The 21,695-nt window shown below is 44.5% G+C and overlaps 1 protein-coding gene across 2 annotated transcripts in view; it reads left to right on the top strand.

Moving 5' to 3' along the window:
• Positions 1–20,950, top strand: part of TXNL4A (thioredoxin like 4A) — a 40,967-nt gene extending 20,017 nt beyond the window's left edge. For both annotated transcript variants that reach the window (XM_033934464.1, XM_033934465.1), the window contains 2 exons: positions 12,438–12,541; positions 20,343–20,950. In XM_033934464.1, the coding sequence (XP_033790355.1) occupies positions 12,438–12,541; positions 20,343–20,514 (276 nt within the window). In that variant the 3' untranslated portion in view covers positions 20,515–20,950. The remainder of the gene's footprint in view (positions 1–12,437; positions 12,542–20,342) is intronic.
• Positions 20,951–21,695: the final 745 nt, after the last annotated feature.

Raw genomic sequence — 21,695 nt, 5'->3', positions numbered from 1 at the left:
AGGGGAATCCTACATAGCACGTACCTGCCATTCCAAATTGCACCGTGATCTGGAGGTTCGGTGGCTGCTCCTGTCGGAAACAGAATATGTAACAGATGCTCTATATGATATTTTCAAGGTATTGAGCAAAGTTTCTGCCTGTGCTGTATCTACCTGTACAATGCTGTGGATCAGCCAGTGGGCGGGGGGACTTATCCTCCAAGGTGACATTGAGCAAGTTGCCTTTTAAATGACAGTTGCTCTTTGGAAAAGGTCTGTATGATTTTATGGCCATTGGGCAGGATCATAAGCTAAAGTCTTTGCCTAACAGCAGACTGAGAGCCCCTAGGGGGTCGGTTGGAGTAATTTTTGCAGCTCTAGGTGTATTCACCAGTACTCGAGAGGTGCTTCATCTCAGAAATCATTTCAAGGCTTGAGGCAGAGTTTGAGATGCCAGGTGGATCTTGTCCCTCCAAAGATAGGTGGGAGGTTATTGGCTTATTGGGAGGCGTGGGCGGGGATCACTTTAGAATGCTGTGCCCTGGAGATTATTCAGAAGGGGTACAAGCTCGAGTTCTGTCCCCATCCAGACCTTTTTATAGGATCTCCAGTAGGGAGACCAGAAAGAATGGTCAGAGTCCAAGCGACAGGCTGCTGAAGCTAGCGGCCGTAGAACCCATTCCAGAAGAAGAATTGGGCTTAGGCAGATGCTCTATTTTTTATAGTTCCAGAAGAGACTCGGCAGACTGGAGGCCAATTCTGGATCTCAAGTTGGTCCTCAAGATACCCCTTTTCCTAATGGAGACAGTGCGGTCGATCATCGCTTGAGTGGTGTCGGGGGAATTTCTTATCTCTCTGGATTTAACAGTAAGGGTATCTACACATTTCCATTTTTCCAGAGCACAGGAGATTCTTGTGGTTCCATGTTCTGGAGAAGCACTTCAGGTCTCAGCCTTGCCATTTTGTCTGGCCATGGCGCCACATAACTTCACCAAGTAGATGGTGGTAGCAGTAGCATCGATGAAAACAAAAAACTGTGGATACAGATGTTTTGGAGATAATTTATTATACACTGACATATAAAAACATGAAAATTCAATTTAAAAAGTATAATGATAAAAAATACAGTGATAAAAATCCAACCGGACCCTACACGCCTTCCTCAGGAGCAGTGGCGTACCTAGGGTATGTGGCACCCGGGGCCCATCATTTTTTGACACCCCCCCCCCCCCCCCATGTAAAATTTTTTTTTTTTTTTTTGCAATAACCATGAAATGGAATAAATGGTCAGAATAGAAACAGGCAGTGAAAATTTTCTTTTTTTTTTTCCAAAGTATTTTTATTGAGAATGGCAAAAGGTCCAGACAAGCAACCATGGTCTGTACAGAAACTTATACATTATCAAAAAGAACACAGAATGAGAGTAACAGCAACAACAAGCATGAACAAGCCTCTCCCAAGAGAAAATTGCCAATGAGAGGCATAGCAATACACAACAAAAGGCCAAAACTTGGGGCAAGCAAACAAATCCCACCCCAGAACCCACAAGAATAATAAGCCGGACTAGACCCTCAGCCATATTTTATAATGAAAAAAACCCCCACAAGCAACAACACCCAGACCGCTCACCAGACACACCAATCCGCACAACAAGCACCCAAGAAACACCCAGCCACCACCCAGACAAAACTACCAGACACACCTACCCCACCAAGCCCAGACCCAACCCCCCCTCCCCAGAGAGTGCAAGCGCAAAGTGGACCGTGAAAAGGGCAGCTGCAGAAGTGGAAAGCCCCAGATAAGTAGGTTAGCTAAAGAAAGCCCACAGATAGAAGAAATCAGGATAACAGAAGTTCCAACAAATGCTCCCACAGAAAATTTTCTTTTATTGAACCTCATTTATGTAACCATTATTCCAAACATAACATAACATAAATTATGTCTGAATTGTCATGACATCAGAAGTACATATGGAGTAGTTGCAGGTGATGCTTGGGACAGTTCTGATTATGTTAGTTTGGTTTTATGTGTTTTTTTAATAGAAGGGTTTTTATTTCTTTTTTTAAGGTTTTGTAGTTTGTGGTCGAGGTCAATAGGTTGTAGAGTTGGGGGTCAAGTGTTGCAGCTCGAATGGCTAGGAGGTTGTTGAACAGTTTTTTTCTTTTGACGTTTTTGGTTGGAGGGTGTGTGAATGGTGCGTGAGTTCTCCTATGTCTGTTTGAAGTGGATTGAATTATTTAGCTGAAGAAATTAGTTACCCCCCCCCATTCCACACACATTAATTCTCTTCCATTTTTGTTCCCATTATAAAAAAACACTGATAAGTTCCCAGGAAAAAAATACATTAAAATAAGAAGTGAAAACAAAGGCCCCTACAGATGAGAACATAACATAAGAATAGCCTAACTGGGTCACACCAATGGTCCATCATGCCCAGTAGCCCATTCTCATGGTAGCCAATAGTGCTGCCCGATTCAGAGAAAAATATTTCATTCGATCCGATTCACCCTGTTGAATCGATTTTTCGATTAGATTCACTGTTAATGACACCGCTTTTTAAGTTTAAACAAAGTATAACAATAAATTTCACAACAACAATAAATTTCACAAAGTACTTAAAAAAAAAAATCACATTTTTCCATTATGTTTAAATATGTTTATTGATTTTACAAGAAAATGGCATCACACAAGACAAACCATTATCCTCCCCCCACCCTCCCCCTCCCTATCCCCAACACCCACCCTCCCAACATCCCACAGTAACAATGATCAACCTCCATCTATTGAAGTATTACAAATTCAATAAGTGACTTCGTGCTTTATGAGTCAATGTTAACCAGAATGGTTCCCAAACAGAACTAAATAACCGGCCTCTGGGTGAGTCCAATGAAGTCAAGGACATACGCTCCATCGAGGCTTGACGAAGCATAAGAATTCTCCAGAATGACAAAGTTGGTGGGTCTGATACAATCCAGCAATGTAGTATAGTTTTCTTTCCCATGAGGAAAGTCCTGGCCAAAAAACCTCGGAAACCTCTCGGAGACCCCCGAGGAAGTGGGTCCATCGTGAACAGCAATTCCGGACGGCTGACATATCCCTGATGCCACATGGAAGTAATATGCCGCTGTAGTTGAATCCAAAAGTCCACTATCAATGGACACGACCAGAACTGGTGTCCCAGCGTTGCTCCTGGATGAGCACATTTAAGACACGTATCCGATGTTCTGAGGTTAGCTCGATACAGGTACGTTGGTGATCTGTAGAGTCGTAAGTAGAACTTATAGTTCATTTCAATAAGGGTCACATGTGAGGTAAGAGAGTGGATAGAGTGAAGACCCTGTTGTATATGATGGCCAGTCACCTCACAGGCCAGATCCTCCGTCCAGCGGGCCGCATAGGCTTCATAAGAGATTGACCCCAGACTGTCCCGTAAAAAGCGTAAGTGGAATTTCAAGGGGATTTGTGTCTGTGCTGTTAAACATAAGGCTTCCGAAATTGTCTCCTGACATTGGTTCGTGAGCCCCTCCGGCGGGAGAGATCTGACATAAGATGTCATCTGAGCATATGCCAACCAGTCCCGAGGCGTCCAACTATATTCAGTCTGCATTACCGCAAAGGATGGCACCATGCCCTGGGCTGTTACAACCTGTGAGATATAGTGCAAGTTTGACGTTTTCCACACAGACATCGGAAACCGAGACGTCCCAGGTGGAAAGTCTGGATTGTCCAGGAAAGGTAAGTATGCTGTAGCGGTATGGTTAATCTTTAGCATTTTACACAAACGTCTCCACACTTGACGTAACGGTTGAAAAAGAAACTTTCCAAGAGGTGGTGGACCCCCCGGGAGACGCAAAGCGTGCAGCAGATAGCTAAAGTGGTATGGGGAGCATAGGACTAGTTCCGAAGAAGTAGCCGAAAAATGGCTAGTCCCCCGGAACCAATCACTCAGGTGTCTCATTTGACACGCCTGAGAGAACAGTCGTATACTATGAAGACCCAGTCCCCCCTGCGCCCTGGGAAGCATCAAAACTGACAGTGAAATTCTGGCCTTTTTCCCATTCCATAAGTAAGAAGTGAGGTATTTCCCCACCTCCCTCTCATGTTTGACAGACAATAATATAGGGAGCATTTGAAATATATAGAGCCACTGGGGCAACAGCACCATATTATATAAAGCAATTTTACCCATGAGTGATATCGGAAAGTCCCTCCAAAGTAACAGTTTCTGTCGTGTAAGCGTCATGAGTGGTAGGACATTCACTGAATATATGCTGGTAATGTCTATTGGTATTTGTATACCTAAGTATTTCAGAGAGGTGGTAGCCCATTGTAATGGAAAAGGTCCCCTCCACTGGGCAGGGAGTCCTCGAGACAGAGGAAGTGCCAATGATTTCTGTAGGTTGAGTATCAATCCCGAATATAGACTAAATTCATCTAGGATGGCTAATGCTCTTTTCAGGGAATCCTGCGGGTCGGCTAATGTCAGTAACATATCATCAGCATACGCCAATACTCGTAACTGGGAGTCTCCTTCCGGGAGTCCCACTATACCATCATCTCTCTGCAGTGTTCTCAGGAAGGGATCCAGATAGAGCAAGAACAACATGGGAGAGAGAGGACTACCCTGTCTCGTACCTCTCGCAATTTGAAAAGACGGCGTCTTCGTACCATTCACCAGAATGCTGGCAGTGGGTGACGTATATAACAATCGTATCATATCATAAAACCAACCGGTAAAACCCATATAGGAAAGTACCGAGAATAGGTAGTTCCAGTTGACTTTATCAAAGGCTTTCGCCGCATCTAAGCTAACCAAAATTCCATCTGTGTGTGTTATGTGAGCTCTGTGCATGGCCGTCAAGAGTCTTCGTACATTGAGTACCGAATGGCGCTGCTTGACAAAGCCAACCTGTTCAGGAACTATCAGTTGGGGAAGCAGTGGTGCCAGTCGATTGGCCAATACCTTATCCAATATTTTAATATCTACATTAAGTAGAGATATGGGCCTATAAGATTCTATATCTGTGTCTCTTTTCCCCGGTTTTGGAATTAATGTTATGTATGCATGGTTTGCTCCCTCCGGAAAAGCTCCCTCCTCCTCTGCCGCTTGATAATATGCCTCCAAGGGTCCACAAATTTGTGTAAGTAATAATTTATAAAATTCCGGGGAATACCCATCAGGGCCCGGAGATGTTCGATTTTTCAGTTGCTTCACAGCTGATTGTATTTCCTTCCCCTGTATTGGCCTATTTATAGCGGCACGCATAGGAGAGGACAATCTTGGCATCCCCGCATCCTCCAAGAAGTCCCCCGCCTCCGGTCCCCGTGTGCCCTCCACCGAAGAGTAAAATTGTTTATAATAACGCAGAAAACTATCAGAGATGTCCCCTGTGCCCGTCACCTTCGTTCCATCAGGTAAGTGCAAACAAGGAATATATCTATCAGGCCGTCTAGCTTTGGTGAGTGATGCAAGTAGTCTACCCGGTTTGTTCCCATATCTATAGTATTTATGTTGGACGAAGTATAAGTGTTTTTTTGTTCGTTCATGAATCAGAGAGTTTAGGGCGGCCTGAGCTGATATCAAGAGTTCATTAGAACCTCTTGTAGGATGTGCTAGGTGTTGCTTCTTAAGCGTCTTGCATTGCCGCTCAAGATGTATAATGCCCTGAGATACGCGTTTTCGATACGCCACTACATAGGCGATAATGTCGCCTCTAAGAACTGATTTGGCCGCTTCCCAAAATAAGAGAGGTGTCTCCCTATGCTGAGCATTAAAACGAAGGTAGTCCTCCCATTTCTCCGTTAGGTATGTTATAAAGTCTTGATTATCCACTAAATACGATGGGAACCGCCACCCACTAAAAATAGGAGATGTGTCAGTAAGTATATCTACCCATATCGGGCAGTGGTCCGATACGGAAAGGGGACCTATCTCTGAGGCTTCAATCTGGGAAAATAATGAATTTGAGACGAAAATGTAATCTATTCTGGAAAAGGATTGGTGTGCCCGAGATTGATGTGTAAAGTCCCTCTCTCGTGGATGTAATAATCTCCAAGGGTCTACAAGATCCAGTGCCTCACACAAATAGGGTAAGCCTTTGCTCGGAGGCAAGCTTTGGCTGAGGCCTGGCCCCGTACGATCCTGCTCCGGATCCAGAACTTGATTAAAATCGCCCAAAATCAGTAACGGTATTGTAGGGTCATGTTGACCTAAAGTAACCAGGCCCTGAAAGAATTTGTGATCGTATTGATTAGGCCCATAAGCTATGAGAATGTGGAATACCCTGTCTGATGTGGTCACCTTACAAAGTAGGGCTCTACCCTGTGTATCTGCATGTATCTGTTCCACCCGTCCCGGAAAGCCTCTACGCACCAAGAGGGCCACTCCAGCGTGTTTAGTAGTGGCCGAGGCAGAAAAAATCTGGCCCACCCAGCCCTTTTGTAATTTAGCATGTTCAGTCATAGTTAATCGTGTTTCCTGCAAGCAGGCAAGATCTACCTTGTGATGTTTTAACCTGCTCAAGATCTTGGTCCGCTTCACTGGAGAAGTTATGCCCCCGACATTCCAGGACAATATTCTAAATGTCCTACCACTCATCGGGACCACCGAAAAAGAACATGGTCAGCAGTGTATCCTGACATCCCCCAGGCGCCCAGCCCTCGCCTGAGGAACCACCAGCACTGAAATCAACATTGGACCCATGCATATTCTCTACTTTTCGTAACCATGTCACATGAGAGGATAGATCAAAAAGTACACACTTCCCAACATTCAAACCCCCCCCCTCCCTTCCCAATCCCCCCCTTTTCCCCCCAATTCCCCCCCCGAAACAGTGACCCATCCTGCAGCACTACGATACAGGAAGGTAGAGCACGTCTATGATGCGTGGAAACTCGTCCCCCCCTTATACATAACATGAAAATTGACCCATAATTGGGTAAACAGCATTAACCATGACTTGTCGTGGCGAAGCCCACAGAAGTATGTAAACCTTGTCCAATATGTTCAGGTCGTTGATGACCCAGGGGCCCCCAGCTTATTAATAAAGTCCCCAGCCAACATCTCTGAGTCAAACACATGCCATTTACCCTCTAGCTGTATTTTCAGGACAGCAGGATAGAGAAAGAGGAAGCGGCATTTAAGATCAGCCAGCCTCCTACAGAGAGGGTAAAATACTTTCCTTTTTTCCACATTTTTCCATTAAAGCAGTTCTGGAGACATTTGCTTGAACAGTCTTTTTTCCCAGTCCATAAGCAAGCAATATGAAAAAGATTTCCTTAATTATCTACTCAAACATTTTTGCTATTTACTTTCATTGTACCTATACTATTATTCAGTAGAAAAAATGGACTTAACTGTGCAGGAAATGAATCTCCTCATACACCCACCATATAGTGCAAAAATGTGCAAAGGTCTGTTTTTTTCTTTCGATCACTACATAGCTTAATGCCACACAAGCAGCGCTGTTACAAACATATTCTGAAGGTCAATGCTAAGGTTGACAAAGTTTCCTTCCTTGGACCAGAAGGAGATACTGACAAACCACTGGAAGAGATTCTAAAACAACTACCCAGAAATAACACCCAAAGACCCACTCAGTGTGTGAACCAGTTGAGTGGAGTGGACTAACTGGGGGTGGAAATGGGCCCAGAGTTTGCTCAGCAGAATTTCCCAGACTACCTCTTCCTCTCAACACACTGACATGCTACCACCACCACCAACACTAGGAACACCTCACCGAGTATGCCAGCAATGCTTATAAACTTTATAAAACACATTATTATATTTTCTTATAAAGCATATATTTTAACTGAACTCAGCCTTGCCATTCACAAAAATAGAAAAGTTCCCATTTCAAGCTGTCTCATGTACACTTTTCAAATCTAACATATTGTAATCACAAAACAGAAAATAAAATTATTTTTTCTACCTTTTGTTCTCTGATCAATATTCAAATCTTGTTGGTCCCAGGCTCTTGTTGTCTTGCTTGCCAGGGTCTCCTTTCTCCGTGCTAACCATCCGTCTGCCATCTCTGTTCTCCCCTTCCGTTTCCCTTCCCTCTCCCGGAGATCTGGCATCTTTCCTTTTTTTTGTCTCCATCCACAGATTCACCTTTTCTCAACTCCCCACCACCCCAGGATCCACCATCTCTCCCTTTCTGTTCCCAACTATCCTCCTATCCAGTATCTCTATCCCCCCTCCACACCATCCCCTGTTTCCAAGTTCTCTCCCTTTCTGTTCCTTCCCTCCCTAAATCCCATTATGCACCATCTCTCTCCCACTCCTCTGTTTTTAGACCCATTATTTCTAACCCCCAAAGTCTGGCATATGCATGTATCTTTGAACCCCCCCTTCCCTCTCTCCCTCTGTGTACTTTTACACCAGGACCCCCCTCCCCCGAAGGTCTGTCCCCCCTCCGAAGGGCTACACCCCACCCCTGAAGACCTGCACCCCCCGAAGGACTTTACCTCCCACCCGAAGGTCTGTCCCCCTCTGAAGGCCTAAACCCCACCCCTGAAGGACTGCACCCCCCCCCCGAAGGCCTGCACTCCCTTGAAGGTCTGCACCCCCCGAAGGCCTGTCCCCCCCTTGAAGGCCTGTCCCACCCCCTTGTAGGCCTGTCCCCCCTTTAAGGCCTGCCTGCCTGCCTTTCCCCCCCTTGAAGGCCTGTCTCCCCCTTGAAGGCCTGCACCCCCCTTGAAGGCCTGCACCCCCCCTTGTAAGGCCTGTCCCCCCCCTTGAAGGCCTGTCCCCCCCCCTTGTAGGCCTGTCCCCCCCCCTTGTAGGCCTGTCCCCCCCCCCTTGTAGGCCTGTCCCCCCCTTGAAGGCCTGCACCCCCTTGAAGGTCTGCACCCCCCCAAAGGCCTACACCCCCCCCCGAAGGTCTGCACCCCCCTGAAGGCCTGCCTGCCCCCCTTGAAGGCCTGCACCCCTTGAATGTCTGCACCCCCCCCCCCGAAGGCCTGTCCCCCCTTGAAGGCCTGCCTGCCTGCCTGTCACCCCCCTCCCCCTTGAAAGCCTGCTTGCCTGCCCGCCCGCCCCACCCTGAAGGCCTGATGCCCCGACCCACCCCGAAGGACCGCTCGCCCCCCTGGCCTCCCCGCACCACCTATGAACAGCCGCAGCAGGATCGCGAAGTCAGCGTCAGCGATCCCTGCTGCTTCCTGCGCCACGGTCCCGCCCCTCCTCTGACGTCAGAGGAGGGGCGGGATCGCGTCGTAGGAAGCAGCGCAGGGATGCTGACGCTGACTTCGCGATCCTGCTGCGGCTGTTCATAGGTGGTGCGGGGAGGCCAGGGGGGCGAGCGGTCCTTCGGGGGTGGCGGGGGACTGAACGGCAAGGCCGGGAACACCCCCTTAGGGCTGGTACCCGGGGCGGCCCGCCCCCCCCCGCCCCCCCCCTAGGTACGCCACTGCTCAGGAGTCCAATGGTTTGCAAACTCACATATAAAGAATTGGACTGAAAACAGTCTATTGTCTTTAAACATGTGAGCAAAGAACACCGCAGACAAGCTGAAGTAGCATACCTCCTCAAGACGGGGATTCAGGTGCATCCATATCTAGAGGATTGACTAATAAAATCTCCATCCAAATCCAAAGGGAAGATGGCAGTGCACTGTGAGGGCAAGAAACCAAAAGGAGAACTGTGGAGTAGATGTTTGTGATGCTGGATTTATTGAAACACTAAACAGATTGTAGTAGTCTGTATCATCAATTGTATCCACATAATTTGTAGAGTTCAAAAAGCTATGGACCCAGCACAGGTCATGTTTCAACTCTCATCTTCCTCAGGGGGTCCTAAGATAGAACATACATTTTCTTAAATATTATGAAAATAAAATGTGAGATTGAAAACTGTGAATGAGTGTAATTGTGAGCAAATTAATATGTGTATTCCATGTGAAGAGAGAGTACAACGTGTGGTTCTGCTTCTGCAAAACCTGGGCTGGGTGGTCAACTTCCAGAAGAACTACCAGGAGCCAACACAGTTCCTTGAGTATCTGGGGATGCTCTTCAATACAAAGGAGAACAGAATTTTTCTGCCAGAAATCTGCAGAGCGAGACTTAAATGGCAGATCAGGGAGTTTTGTGACAAGCCGGTATTGACAGCTTGTCATTGCCTGCAGGTGCCGGGGTCGATGGTAGCGACTATAGATGTGGTTCACTGGGCAAAGGCACACCTGCACCCTCTCCAGGAGGCGCTTCTATCTCGCTGATGCCTGCAAAGGGATGTGTTGCAGATGCATGTACCTTGGACAGCGGAGGCGAAACGCAGTCTGATCTGGTGACTGGAGCCTCAGTCCCTGGCTCAAGGAGTTCCTCTCTGCATCTCCTCATGTGTGATTCTGACTGCAGATACCAGCCTCTACGGTTGGAGAGCACGTTGCAAAGGGCATCTGGTTCAGGGACGCTGGTTCCCCTCCCAGAAGAAGTGGTCGATCAACTGGTTGGAGCTGAGAGCCATCCACCTAGTGCTGCAGGTGTATGGATTCGGAAGCATACTGTAGAGCAGTGATTCCCAACCCTGTCCTGGAGGAACACCAGGCCAATCGGGTTTTCAGGCTAGCCCTAATGAATATGCATGAGAGAGATTTGCATATGATGGAAGTGATAGGCATGCAAATTTGCTTCATGCATATTCATTAGGGCTAGCCTGAAAACCCAATTGGCCTGGTGTTCCTCCAGGACAGGGTTGGGAACCACTGCTGTAGAGCAAGGCTGTACAAGTTTTCTCAGACAGTGCAATGGCAGTAGCTTGTGTTAATTGGCAGGGGGGCACCAAAAGTGCTGCTGTATACTTAGAAGCTCAAATATTGTTTCAGTGGGCAGAGATGCACCTACTGTCTCTCTTTGCAGCGTATGTAACTGGAGTGGACAAAGTGCATACGGATTTTCTTACCTGGAAGACCCTAGATCTCGAGAATGTGCTCTCTCTTAGGAGGCATTTAACAGCATTGTGAGTCATTGGAGGTGTCTGACGTTCAAATTGTTGGTATCAATAGCCAACAAGACAGCAACGTGGTTCTTTTCAGTCAAAGATATGAGCCAGGAAGGGAAGATTAGTAATCTTCTTTCTAGTAAATAGATACCTCATTCCTGAAGCCCATTCTGTCAGATGTTCATTAGCCTGCTTACTACCTTGAATGAAAGGAAGTATGCAAAGAGAGTGCGATAGAAGCACGTAGCAGAAGTGCGATAGAACGTTTGGGGGTCAGCAACATTTTATTATCCCCCAAGGAAGGCTTGTTGAAGCAGAAACGCCCTTGATATAGGAGGGCGTCGGGTGTTGAAAGGAACATCTACCAACGTTGGAGTGGCCAAATAGCTAACTAAGCTAAGTGTTGCTGTTTCTTTTTAGAAATTTAGGTGCTATATTTGTCACCATAGATCATTCCTTGAGCTAGACATTAAAAGAAAATTCATGTTTAAGGGTGGGAGGGAGGTCTGAAGTAAATGATTATAAGGCAAGTTCTAATTCCAGGCTAAGAACTTGAAATAACAAATGTTATAAGAGGTTCTATGTACTGACACGTCGCCTCTTATGATACTTTAACCTCCTAGTTAATTCATTATTTAGGAGAGTATTTGATAAGTTGGGTTGCTGTATGAACAGCTTGAGCAGGAAGTTATTTATCTTGCATCAATGTCTATATAAGTTGATTACATTGGCTTGTGAAAGAAACTTTTTTGAATCATTTGTACTTTATTATCCATAGGAACCTCTTTTTTAAATTAAATTACTACCTTAAATGAGCCAGGAAGCCCAGTTTTCTTTTTTCTTTCCTTTATCAAATAAGGACAATGATAGAGGAATGCACTGTTACTTGCATTCAGGAGGTATCTCTCAGAACCCTAAAACTGTTGGTGCAAGTGGCACTCGGGTAGGTGGTTAGTTCATTTCGCCTCATTTTATGCTTAAATGTTGTATATGTTCAATGGTTCATGTTTTCATTGTTATGTGTTGTGAACAGAACAAACTTGTTTTGTGGAGAGTATCCCTGTACCCCTCTCTTTTCTGTTTCCTCTCTAGGCTGACCATCTGCTTTGATATGAACTGAGGAGTAACAGGACAGTCCAGAGAGATGGAAGGCAGAGAGAAGAAAATGCTGAGGAGGCTATGTGTACAAATCTCGCAGGAAGGGATTGTAATAAAGGAATATAATGGTTACAAATGTAAAAGTAAGGCCAAAAATATTAATGAAATTAAGTATTTATTAAATACTTAAACACACAAACCCCACCATGGCCATGTTTCAGCTCATGTTATCTGGATTTAGTTAAAATTGAACCAAATAGCTATCATAAGAGAACTTTTTTTGCAGTTTACTACAGTATATTTCTACCAGCAAAAGAGAATGATTTAGTTTTGAAGGTTATTCTGGAAGTTACTTAGAGATACCCGATTTATTTTCATGTATGCTATATGCACTGCCTTTAAATGTGTTTCTTCTCTACAGGTTAAAAATTTTGCTGTTATTTATCTTGTGGATATTACTGAAGTGCCAGACTTCAATAAGATGTACGAATTGTATGACCCTTGTACCGTCATGTTTTTTTTCAGGTATGTAAATTGTTTTATACTATCATTATGAAGTCTTTCTCAATGCTATTTGTAAAAATTAAATAACCAGTCATTTAGGAATGGGACAACAACAACAAAAATAGAACTTTTATGTTGATTGCAGAATGATGCATTGTGTTTTCTCATATCTTTATCTTAAACACTGATATCTGGAGCACTACTTTCTTCTCTGAGGCTGGAAATAGGTGCCTGATTTCTCACTGCAGATACTAGATATTGAACAATAATATTCTTTGGCATCATCAATTGTTTTCCAGAAGTGAAACCCATTACTGATTGATGTTACTGGGTTCAGATCTTTTCTTGTACAATCTCCCTTTATTCCGGGACCAGTGGGTTGTGTATCCTCTGATAGTATATCTTGGAGCATGCCCCTTGGACACCAGTCTTGTCTTCCTACAAGTCAGCCTGTAGGAGCTTATCTTTTCTGCTCGTGTTTCTTTTGGGTGTTTTTCAGTATTTTTTTTCCGTATTTTCATTCGTGGGTTTGCCCTCTTGCTTGGGAGGTTCCCTCCGGGGACATCTTGCAGCAGGAGATTGCAGACTGTTGGAGAACGTCTGCTTCTGGGGGGGGGGGGTTCCCTGTTCAGCAGTAAGCCCCTAGACAGCCTGCAAGTCAGATTGGGGCTCCTGGATTGGGAGCTAGCTCACCCCAGATTCGTCCGCTAGTGGGTTTAACGGGCACTACGAGCAATTTAGCCTTGAGCAGGGACTCATTAGATGACAAGCACCAGATTAAAAAGTCTACATAAGCCCTGCCCAGTACATCACGAAGTGTGTCTAAGATTGTTTCACTTAAATTTCTTTCTTTAATTTAATGTCAAATTTCATTTATGAAATATAATAAAGTCTGCAATTGTACACTATGAATTTTAAGCAGAAGGGAAAAAGTAGGGCGCAATAAACGCTCCCCACTATCCAAATATTCAATTCAAAAATCTTTACAAGAATCTTTGAAAAATCATTGGAAAAAGCCATAAATAAGATTTTACTTAACTGAATCCTGAGTCCTATTTTAAATGGAACGCCGATATGGCAGAAGTCCCATTGGGTATGTAGACTTTTCAGTCTGGAGCTTGTCATCTAATGAGTCCCTGCCCGTGGCTAAATCGCTGATAGTGCCCGTACTAAACTAAACCTTTTTTGGTATTTTGCTTGCCATGGTGTTTTCTTAGCGAGAGTGAAAGAGGTTTTTTGTGCCAATTATTATTATTTTTGATCACTGCTATATGCTTATTGGCATTTTTAGGCTCTTTTTCAACCTATTTTGATGCATTGTATGACAGAAGTTTTCACCCAGCTGGGCACTTATTCGGTGTCTGCCCGGAAGATGCTGTGGATCAGGCAGTGGTCTGTGGACTCCTCCTCTAAGCCCACCTTGAGCAAGTTGCCCTATCAGGGACAGCTCCTGTTTGGCCAGGGTCTGGATGACCTTATGGCAAGTGTCCAAGATCGCAAACTCAAGGCTTTGCTCGGAAACAGGTCTCATCCTTCCAGGAGTTCGGGCGTTCTAATTTTCGTCTGTTTCGACATCCTTATCAATACTCGGGTACTCCCTCTTCAGGACAGAGGTACTCTTCATCTTCCAGACCGTGCTTCATGGAGTCTGACCGGCAGCAGTCCTCAACTAGATGTTCGGCAGCTCCCTCTAAGAAACAGTTCTGGCACCAGGCCTCTAGCCCCTCCTGCGCATCGTGGGGAGGTTGTCTGCCTTCCTAACAGAATGGGAGACCATCAGGTCCACCCACTGGGTCTTTGAAGTACTCTGCTATGGGCTCAAATTGGAGTTTCTCTGTCCTCTCACAGAATATTTTCTGGATTCCCCTGTGGGCCACCCTGAGAAGTTCTTCTGGTGCAGGCCATAGTCTGCAGACTCTTAGACCTGGCAAAATCGAGCCCATGCCAGAGTGAGACTTGGGCTCTGGGAGATACTCGATATACTTTATAGTTCCAAAGAAAGGCTACGAAGATGGATGATTCTGGATCTCAAAGCAGTCAATGTAGTGCTGAAGGTGCCCCGATTCTGCGTGGAGACAGTACGTTCTGTCATTGCTTCGGTAGCACCAGGGGAGTTTCTGGCCTCCCTGGACCTCATGGAGGCATATTTTCATATTCCCATCTTTTCGGCACACAGGAAGTTTCTGTTTCACGTCCTGGTGCAACACTTTTTCAGTTTGTGGCTCTTCCCTTTAGACTTGTGACGGCGCCCAGGGCTTTTACCAAGGTGATGGTTGTGGTGGTGGTGGTGCTTCTCTGCTTCCTGGGTGTCATGGTCCATCTGTCTCTGGACGATTGGCTGATCTGGGCTCCCTCTCTGGCCTAGGGGTTCCAGGAGGTTCAGCAGTTGGTGTCTTACTGCAGTGTCTCGGCTGGGTGATCATCCTTCAGAAGAGTCACATGGAGCCCACCCAGGATTTGGAATAACGGGGGGGGGGGGGGGGGAGAGGGTCCATTTTCACACAGGGTAGGCCAAAGAGTCCATCCCAGTGTCTTAGCAAGAGATGCTTCGGAGAGTCATCAGAGGCCTGTTGGCCACTCCAACCTCAACAGTTTCGCAGTATCGCTAGGTCCTGGGGCTTATGTTGGCGACATTCGATGTAGTTCTGTGGACCAGAGCCAGTCTATGTCCTCTGCAGGAGGCTCTGTTGTCCCTGTGGAATTTGCTGTGGGATTAGTTGCTTGCCTTCAAGCCCTGGTTGAAGGCGGCGCACAGCAGCAGGGAGTGGTGGTTGCATTCCCTCTCGCTGGCCAGGAGCCTTCAGCTCTAGAGTTTGAATTGGATGACCCTGTCTGCAGATGCGAGTCTCTCTAGTTTGGGGAGCAGTCCCACCCTAATGTTTTTGAGACTGCTCTGTTACATCCTACTAGTCCCAGAATAAAGGGATTGTACAAGAACGAAAGATTAGGTTCTTTACTTTGCTAATCTTCTTTCTTGTAAACTCTCCCTTTATTCCGGGAACCCATCCTATATTTGTCTGATTTGCCGATTGCCTGCCTTGAAGTACAGTGGTACCTTGGTTTACGAGTGCACCGGTTTGCGAGTGTTTTGCAAGACGAGCAAAACATTTGCAAAATCGGCGCCTCGGAAACCGAACATGGCTCGATTTTACAAGTGCACCCTCCCCCCGTGATCTGGCATCCCCCTGCCGCGATCAGGCACCCTCCCGCCGCTGCTTACTGTCATCTGAGCACCGGCACCAGCATGTCCTGTGCGTTGGTGCCGGTGCCCAAAGATCGGCCTAGTCTTCTTGCTGGGCCTTGAGCATCTGCTCAAGGCCTGCGAGTTCATGGAGAGAACGTTGCAGTCAGTTAGTAATGTTGCAGTAATTAGTAACTTTTTGCTTTTTATATATTTATAGATATATAACTTTTATATATAATTAGTAACTGTTATATATATATATATATATATATATATATATATATATATATATATATATATATATATATATATAAATAAGCAAAAACAGTTACTAATTACTTTACTTAATTTTATATACTGTATTTTTCGCTCCATAATAGGCCCTTTTTCCATCCCCAAAAGGGTGTGGAAAAATGGGTGCGTCTTATGGAGTGAAGACAACCCGACCCCCCTCCCCCTCCTCCCAGTACCTTTTTAAAGCACGGCCTGCCCGCAGGCCCTTGCTTTTTAAACACCCCCTTAAGCCTGGTGGTCCAGCGGTGTATGTGCCAGTAGGAACGTGCTTTCTGCGCTGCTGCCTGGGCCCGCACCGCTTTCTGAATGGCTGCGTCAGTTCTCGTGGGACTCGCGAGAACTGACTGCAGCCATTCAGAAAGCAGGGTAGACCCATGCAGCAGCGCAAAAAGCACTCACCTGCTGGCCCATACACCGCTGGACCACCAAGCTTAAGGGGCATTTAAAAAGGTACTGCAGGGAAGACTGCATACAATCGCTGCTGCTGGAGTAGTAAGGAGGAACACGGGGATGGGGAAGAACAGGTGGAGAGGAGAGAAAAGGACTGCATTGAAAGAGGGGGAAAGATGCCAGTATCGGGGGTGGGAGGCCGGGAAGATATGTGGCCTTGAGGTGGGGGGAAGGGATCTTCTAGAAGAAGGGAAGAGAATGGAGAGAAGCTGAACATGGGGAGAGATAAGAACATAGAAGAGAGATGCTGGGTGAGGAGGGATCGCAGGGTGAGGAGGGATCGCAGGGTGAGGAGGGATCGCAGGCTCAGGGATGCAGGGACAGACAGGGAGAGGGTAGGAACAGTGGCACATAGAGGCAATGCTGGAAAATCATAATCAGGATCAGATAATTCTGGAGTGACCAGCTGCTGCATCATCACCACATTCCTCATCATGTTCCACAGAAGTAAGTCCATCTTGTGGAGGTACAGGAACAGCAAATGAGTCATCATGAGGAACAGGCCTAATAGCAAAATCCAGAGTAGGATATTTAATTTTGTGCTTCGTTTTAGCTGAGAATCCACTTGTGTTCACAAGGCAAAAGTAGCAGTCTTTAATATGGTCTTGCAGTTCCCTCCATTTCATTGGGATTGCAAATGACATCGCTGCTGTTCATTGATTGAGCCAGTCACGAAGTCCGTTGAAACAACTGTTACAGATGTTATGTGGAGCCCAAGACTTATCTTGGTCGCCCAGTCGACAGCCAAAGTATAATTTGTATACCTTCTTCAGATCTACGGTAATTGGGTGATGCTGTGCTTTCGTCGTGCATGAACCACAGATGTAACAGAAACTATCTGGATGATTAGTACAATGTCTTGGCATGATCAAGACTGATATTAATTACCGTCTGTAGCATAAAAAACAAAGACAACTGTTGTTAACCCTCCTCATACATTTATCCTATAAACACATGATATTTTGCCCAATTAACATTTATAATTAGATATAATGAGCCTCATTACAAAAATGTGACGTGCTAGTGGAAAACTAAACACAGATTTGAAATCAGCATGAAAAATACAAAACTCGTCCAACATTAACTGATGAAAATGATGTGTTGACCTGTGATAATTACTTACTATTTTTATACACTGCTTATCCTGTGGGTACATTGAATAGTGATAAGTGTTTTCCCTATCTATCCTCGTGGGCTCACAATAACTAGAATCATGGTTATTACAAACTTTAACAAGTTGTTATTTTTGGTATATACTTCTGTTCTATACTTTGGATTGCTAGGGTTCACAGGTCAAGCCAGTCTTAATTTTCAGGTGTCCTCTGCAGGTTAGGTGCTTTCCTGTGTGATCTGGTCTTGCTCTATGGAGCATGCAGTTTAGCCTTTTGTTTGGTCATACAGCATCCACATGCCCTGCCCCCAGAGACCAGCACTGTGTTGTCAGTCACCTGTGTTGTCAGTCACAAAGGACACAATAGGTTACCGGGTAAAAAATAAAATAAAAATCAAACTAGGAGGTCCCTTCCCAAAATGCACCTGATGTGTAGGTTAAAGAGGGGCAGTAGATGCATTTACTATATGTCCATGGAGATCCTCTGTACTGCATGTATCCTTTAGGTATAGGAGCCAGCTCTGTGGGTGGTATAGGAATGCACCCCCAAAACTGAACAAACTTCTGGGCTGTATCCAAGGAGCAGTAATTTCTTTTGGGTTTAGCACCCCTAATAATTTTCAGAAGTTGGCTCCTATGCTTATAGGTACTTCTTGATAATGGTGACTGAAGTGTTTTCCCCTCAGGCAATAACACTGCTTCCCCATCCCCCCTTCTAAGTGTTGTATGATTTTTTATATTCTATTATAATCCCTACAAAATGGCTTCAAATATAATCTTTTATTTTCAGCTAAATTAGCAGAATTTTGAGAGAATTTGACAGTGCTTTTTAGTTTGGGCACTATATTAGTGCTTCAGTCCATGTTCTTAGAGGCACAGTAGTTTTTACCAAACATCTCAGATTAGCTTTACAGTTGGGAGAAAACTCCATTATAGTCGTGCATGTTCCATTTATTGAAAATGACTGGAATTTCGTTAAAAGCCACTTGAAATCTCACGCATATGCATGTTCTGCATTTCTTCCTTGTTTAAAATGGGAGCAATTATAGGAAATAGCCAGGGTTTTTAATATTCACCACATACTCCCCTACTGGCAAGTGCATAGCTCATCCCCATCCCACTCTCCTCCATTCCTTATTCTTCTGTCTACAGTCTGTCCCTGTAGTCCTATGTCTCGTTCCTCAGCCACCTCACCAAACCTTGATGCCACTTTCTTGCTTCCAAACTCGAGATGCTTCATGTTCCTCCTGCAAAGACACTTCTGCTATCTCCTGTCAACACCTAAGTTCAAGTTGTTTCTGATGCTTCCCGCTCACATGCTTGCTGTCAGAAAAATTGCACTCTAGATGAGCAAATGCATTTTAGAAATACTATAAATGTCATTTTCCTTCTAAAACAATTACATTATATATATATTGTCTGATTTTAACTGGAACGCACCTCCGATGCAAAAAAAAAAAAAATTTTAAATAAGTTTTATTTGGTGGGGATGGGGATTGGGTAAAGGGGAGAATGGAGGTGGGAGGAGGATTGGGGTGCAGGATACTGTTTATATAAGCCTGAAGGTGACAGACGGTGGTTGTATGGGGGAGACAGCTGATGTGGGGTGATTTTGGTTTGGCACAAGACATACTTGTCAACATATATTGTCTGATGACCAGGAGTGCACGGAACCATTGATTATTGTGTACTTTTCGGTGCAGTTATCACTAAAAGTTGTTTCAACAGGGAAGAGTTCTAGGAGGGGTACGAGTAATAAAGAGCTTGTTATATTCTAAAACCTTTTGATGAATATAGCCTGTTGACCTATTGTACTATAATGCTATGAGTGTTTTGGCATGCCAGAACTGGGGGAGGGGTTCTTTTTGTATTTGGCTATATGTTCCTGTCCTTGTTTTCATCAATAAAAATTGTTTAAATATAAACATCCAAGTGCCTCTCCTGGCTGTTTAAAAAATTTTGGAAAAAAAAAGGTGTTTATTGGATAATCCCAGAAAATGTTTCCCTAGTACACCCTCAGCCTTCCCTTGGTTTGTTTTATATCCTCCATTTAGCTTTTGTGCCTTTTCTGCACTGATAATTCCTCTGTGACACAAATATATACATATTTGATTTCACAGGAAAAGTTACCCAGTACTATGTTCAGTGCAGTGATAAACACAGAATCGTTGCAAGAACCTTGGGCTGTATAGGAATGCCCCACAAAACATATCTGTGTGAAAGCTGATGTGATTAGTCTTTCAACATTCTCATGGCTTATAGGTACAGAAAAGTTACAAAAGGGTAATATGACTAGACTGCAGAAAGGAATTTTCTTTTTCTGTTCATACTTTTTATCAGTTCCTCCTCCCCCACAAGCACTTTTCTGAGACCGTTGCTCTGGTTAAGTTTTGTCCTCTTACTAGATTAACTTTCTCCCATGAAGCTGCTGTATGTTTGCATATCTGTCAGACTCGGGGCTCCTTTTACTAAGCTGTGATAGCATTTTTAGTGCATGCAGAATTTTAGCGCGAGCTAAACCCGCGCTATGTGGCTAGAACTAATTTCAGCTCAATGCTGGCGATAGCGTCTAGCGTGTGCTAAAACCGCTATTGCAGCTTAGTAAAAGGAGCCCTTAGTCTTCTGCATAAAATATACTTTCTTCCTGGAGTTGGAAATAATAATCTTGAATATTTATGACTATCAGTAAATCCTGTTTGGGGTTTTTGTTGTTGTTGTTTTATTTTTGCATATCCAAGTAAAGGAAAGCAGTTTCTTGATATGGTTTTATTTTATTTTTTAAGGAACAAGCACATCATGATCGATTTAGGTACCGGTAACAACAACAAAATCAATTGGGCAATGGAAGACAAGCAAGAGATGATTGACATTGTGGAGACTGTTTATAGAGGAGCCCGAAAAGGGAGAGGTTTAGTGGTGTCTCCAAAAGACTATTCTACCAAATACAGATACTAACCTCTTTTGCCCAAAATGTTTCTAATGTGAAAGTTGCCTGTAAAATGTTTGTACACTTAACTGTGCAGTGACTTGGACTGTTGACTCTGAAACAAAACAAGATTGTTTATTGGTTTTAAAAGCTTCATTATCTTTTAAAAACTGAATCCTCATCCATTTATTAGTATGATCTAATGTTTATTTATAAAATCTGTTTTTCTGTAGTAGTATACCATGTGTAAGCTCCTGCTCTGCCTTAAGAGTATGCCATTTTTCACAAAGTAAATTACTATCTGTATACATTTTATATATATAATTTTGTTGGGCTTTGGTAAACCAGAGCTTCGCACAATTACAAAATGCATTGAATAAACAATGTTGGCAAAATAAACATTGAATCCATTTGACCATTTGTGAAGCAGTATTAGTCATTAAACAAAGACAACAACAAAAGTGACCCGGAGTACTCAATTTCTTTATTATATATTGTGACTCAACATGATCGTGTTTCGGTTAAAAGGCCTGCTTCAGGAGTCTAAAATTAAAATAACAAATATATTCAAAGTACCATAAATAATATACACTATCAATAATAATGGTGTAAAACAGTGGTCCCCAACCCTGTCCTGGAGGACCACTAGCCAACTGAGTTTCCAGGATAGCCCTAATGAATATGCATGGGGCAGATCTGCATTCCTATCATCTTCATTACATGCAAATCTCTTTCATACAAATTCATTAGGGCTAGCCTAAAAACCTGACTGGCTGGTGGTCCTCCAGGACAGGGTTGGGAACCACTGGTGTAAAACATGAATATAAACCACTAAGTGCTTATTAATATAATTCTTATTGGCTATGGTTGGATCTAAGATGGCTGCTGGCTGAGTTGCACGCCTCTGAAAACTGCCTCAAAAAACTAAGGTTCCGCTATTCCAAATACCTACTTTTTGGCAATGCCGAAGAGAAGAGGGCAGAGTGCTGCTGGAGCCTTGGGTCCTGAGACATCATTGAGAGCCGACGTTAGAGCATCTCCCCCATGTCCTCAGTTGGCCATCTCCCTGTAGGTGGAGGTGCTTCCGGAGGTCGGAGTTCACCTTCCCTCGGAGGCCAAGGAGATCAAGAAGGGGAGTGAAGCAACAGACTCTCTGTTAATACACAAGCCTGAATATGGAAACTGAGGACATAACGGTAAAGGGTGCTGA

This window comes from Geotrypetes seraphini, chromosome 2 (genome assembly GCF_902459505.1).
Source record: "Geotrypetes seraphini chromosome 2, aGeoSer1.1, whole genome shotgun sequence".
NCBI lineage: Eukaryota > Metazoa > Chordata > Amphibia > Gymnophiona > Dermophiidae > Geotrypetes > Geotrypetes seraphini.
Note: the sequence above shows the minus strand (reverse complement) of the source record. Positions and strands in the feature narration are given on the sequence as shown.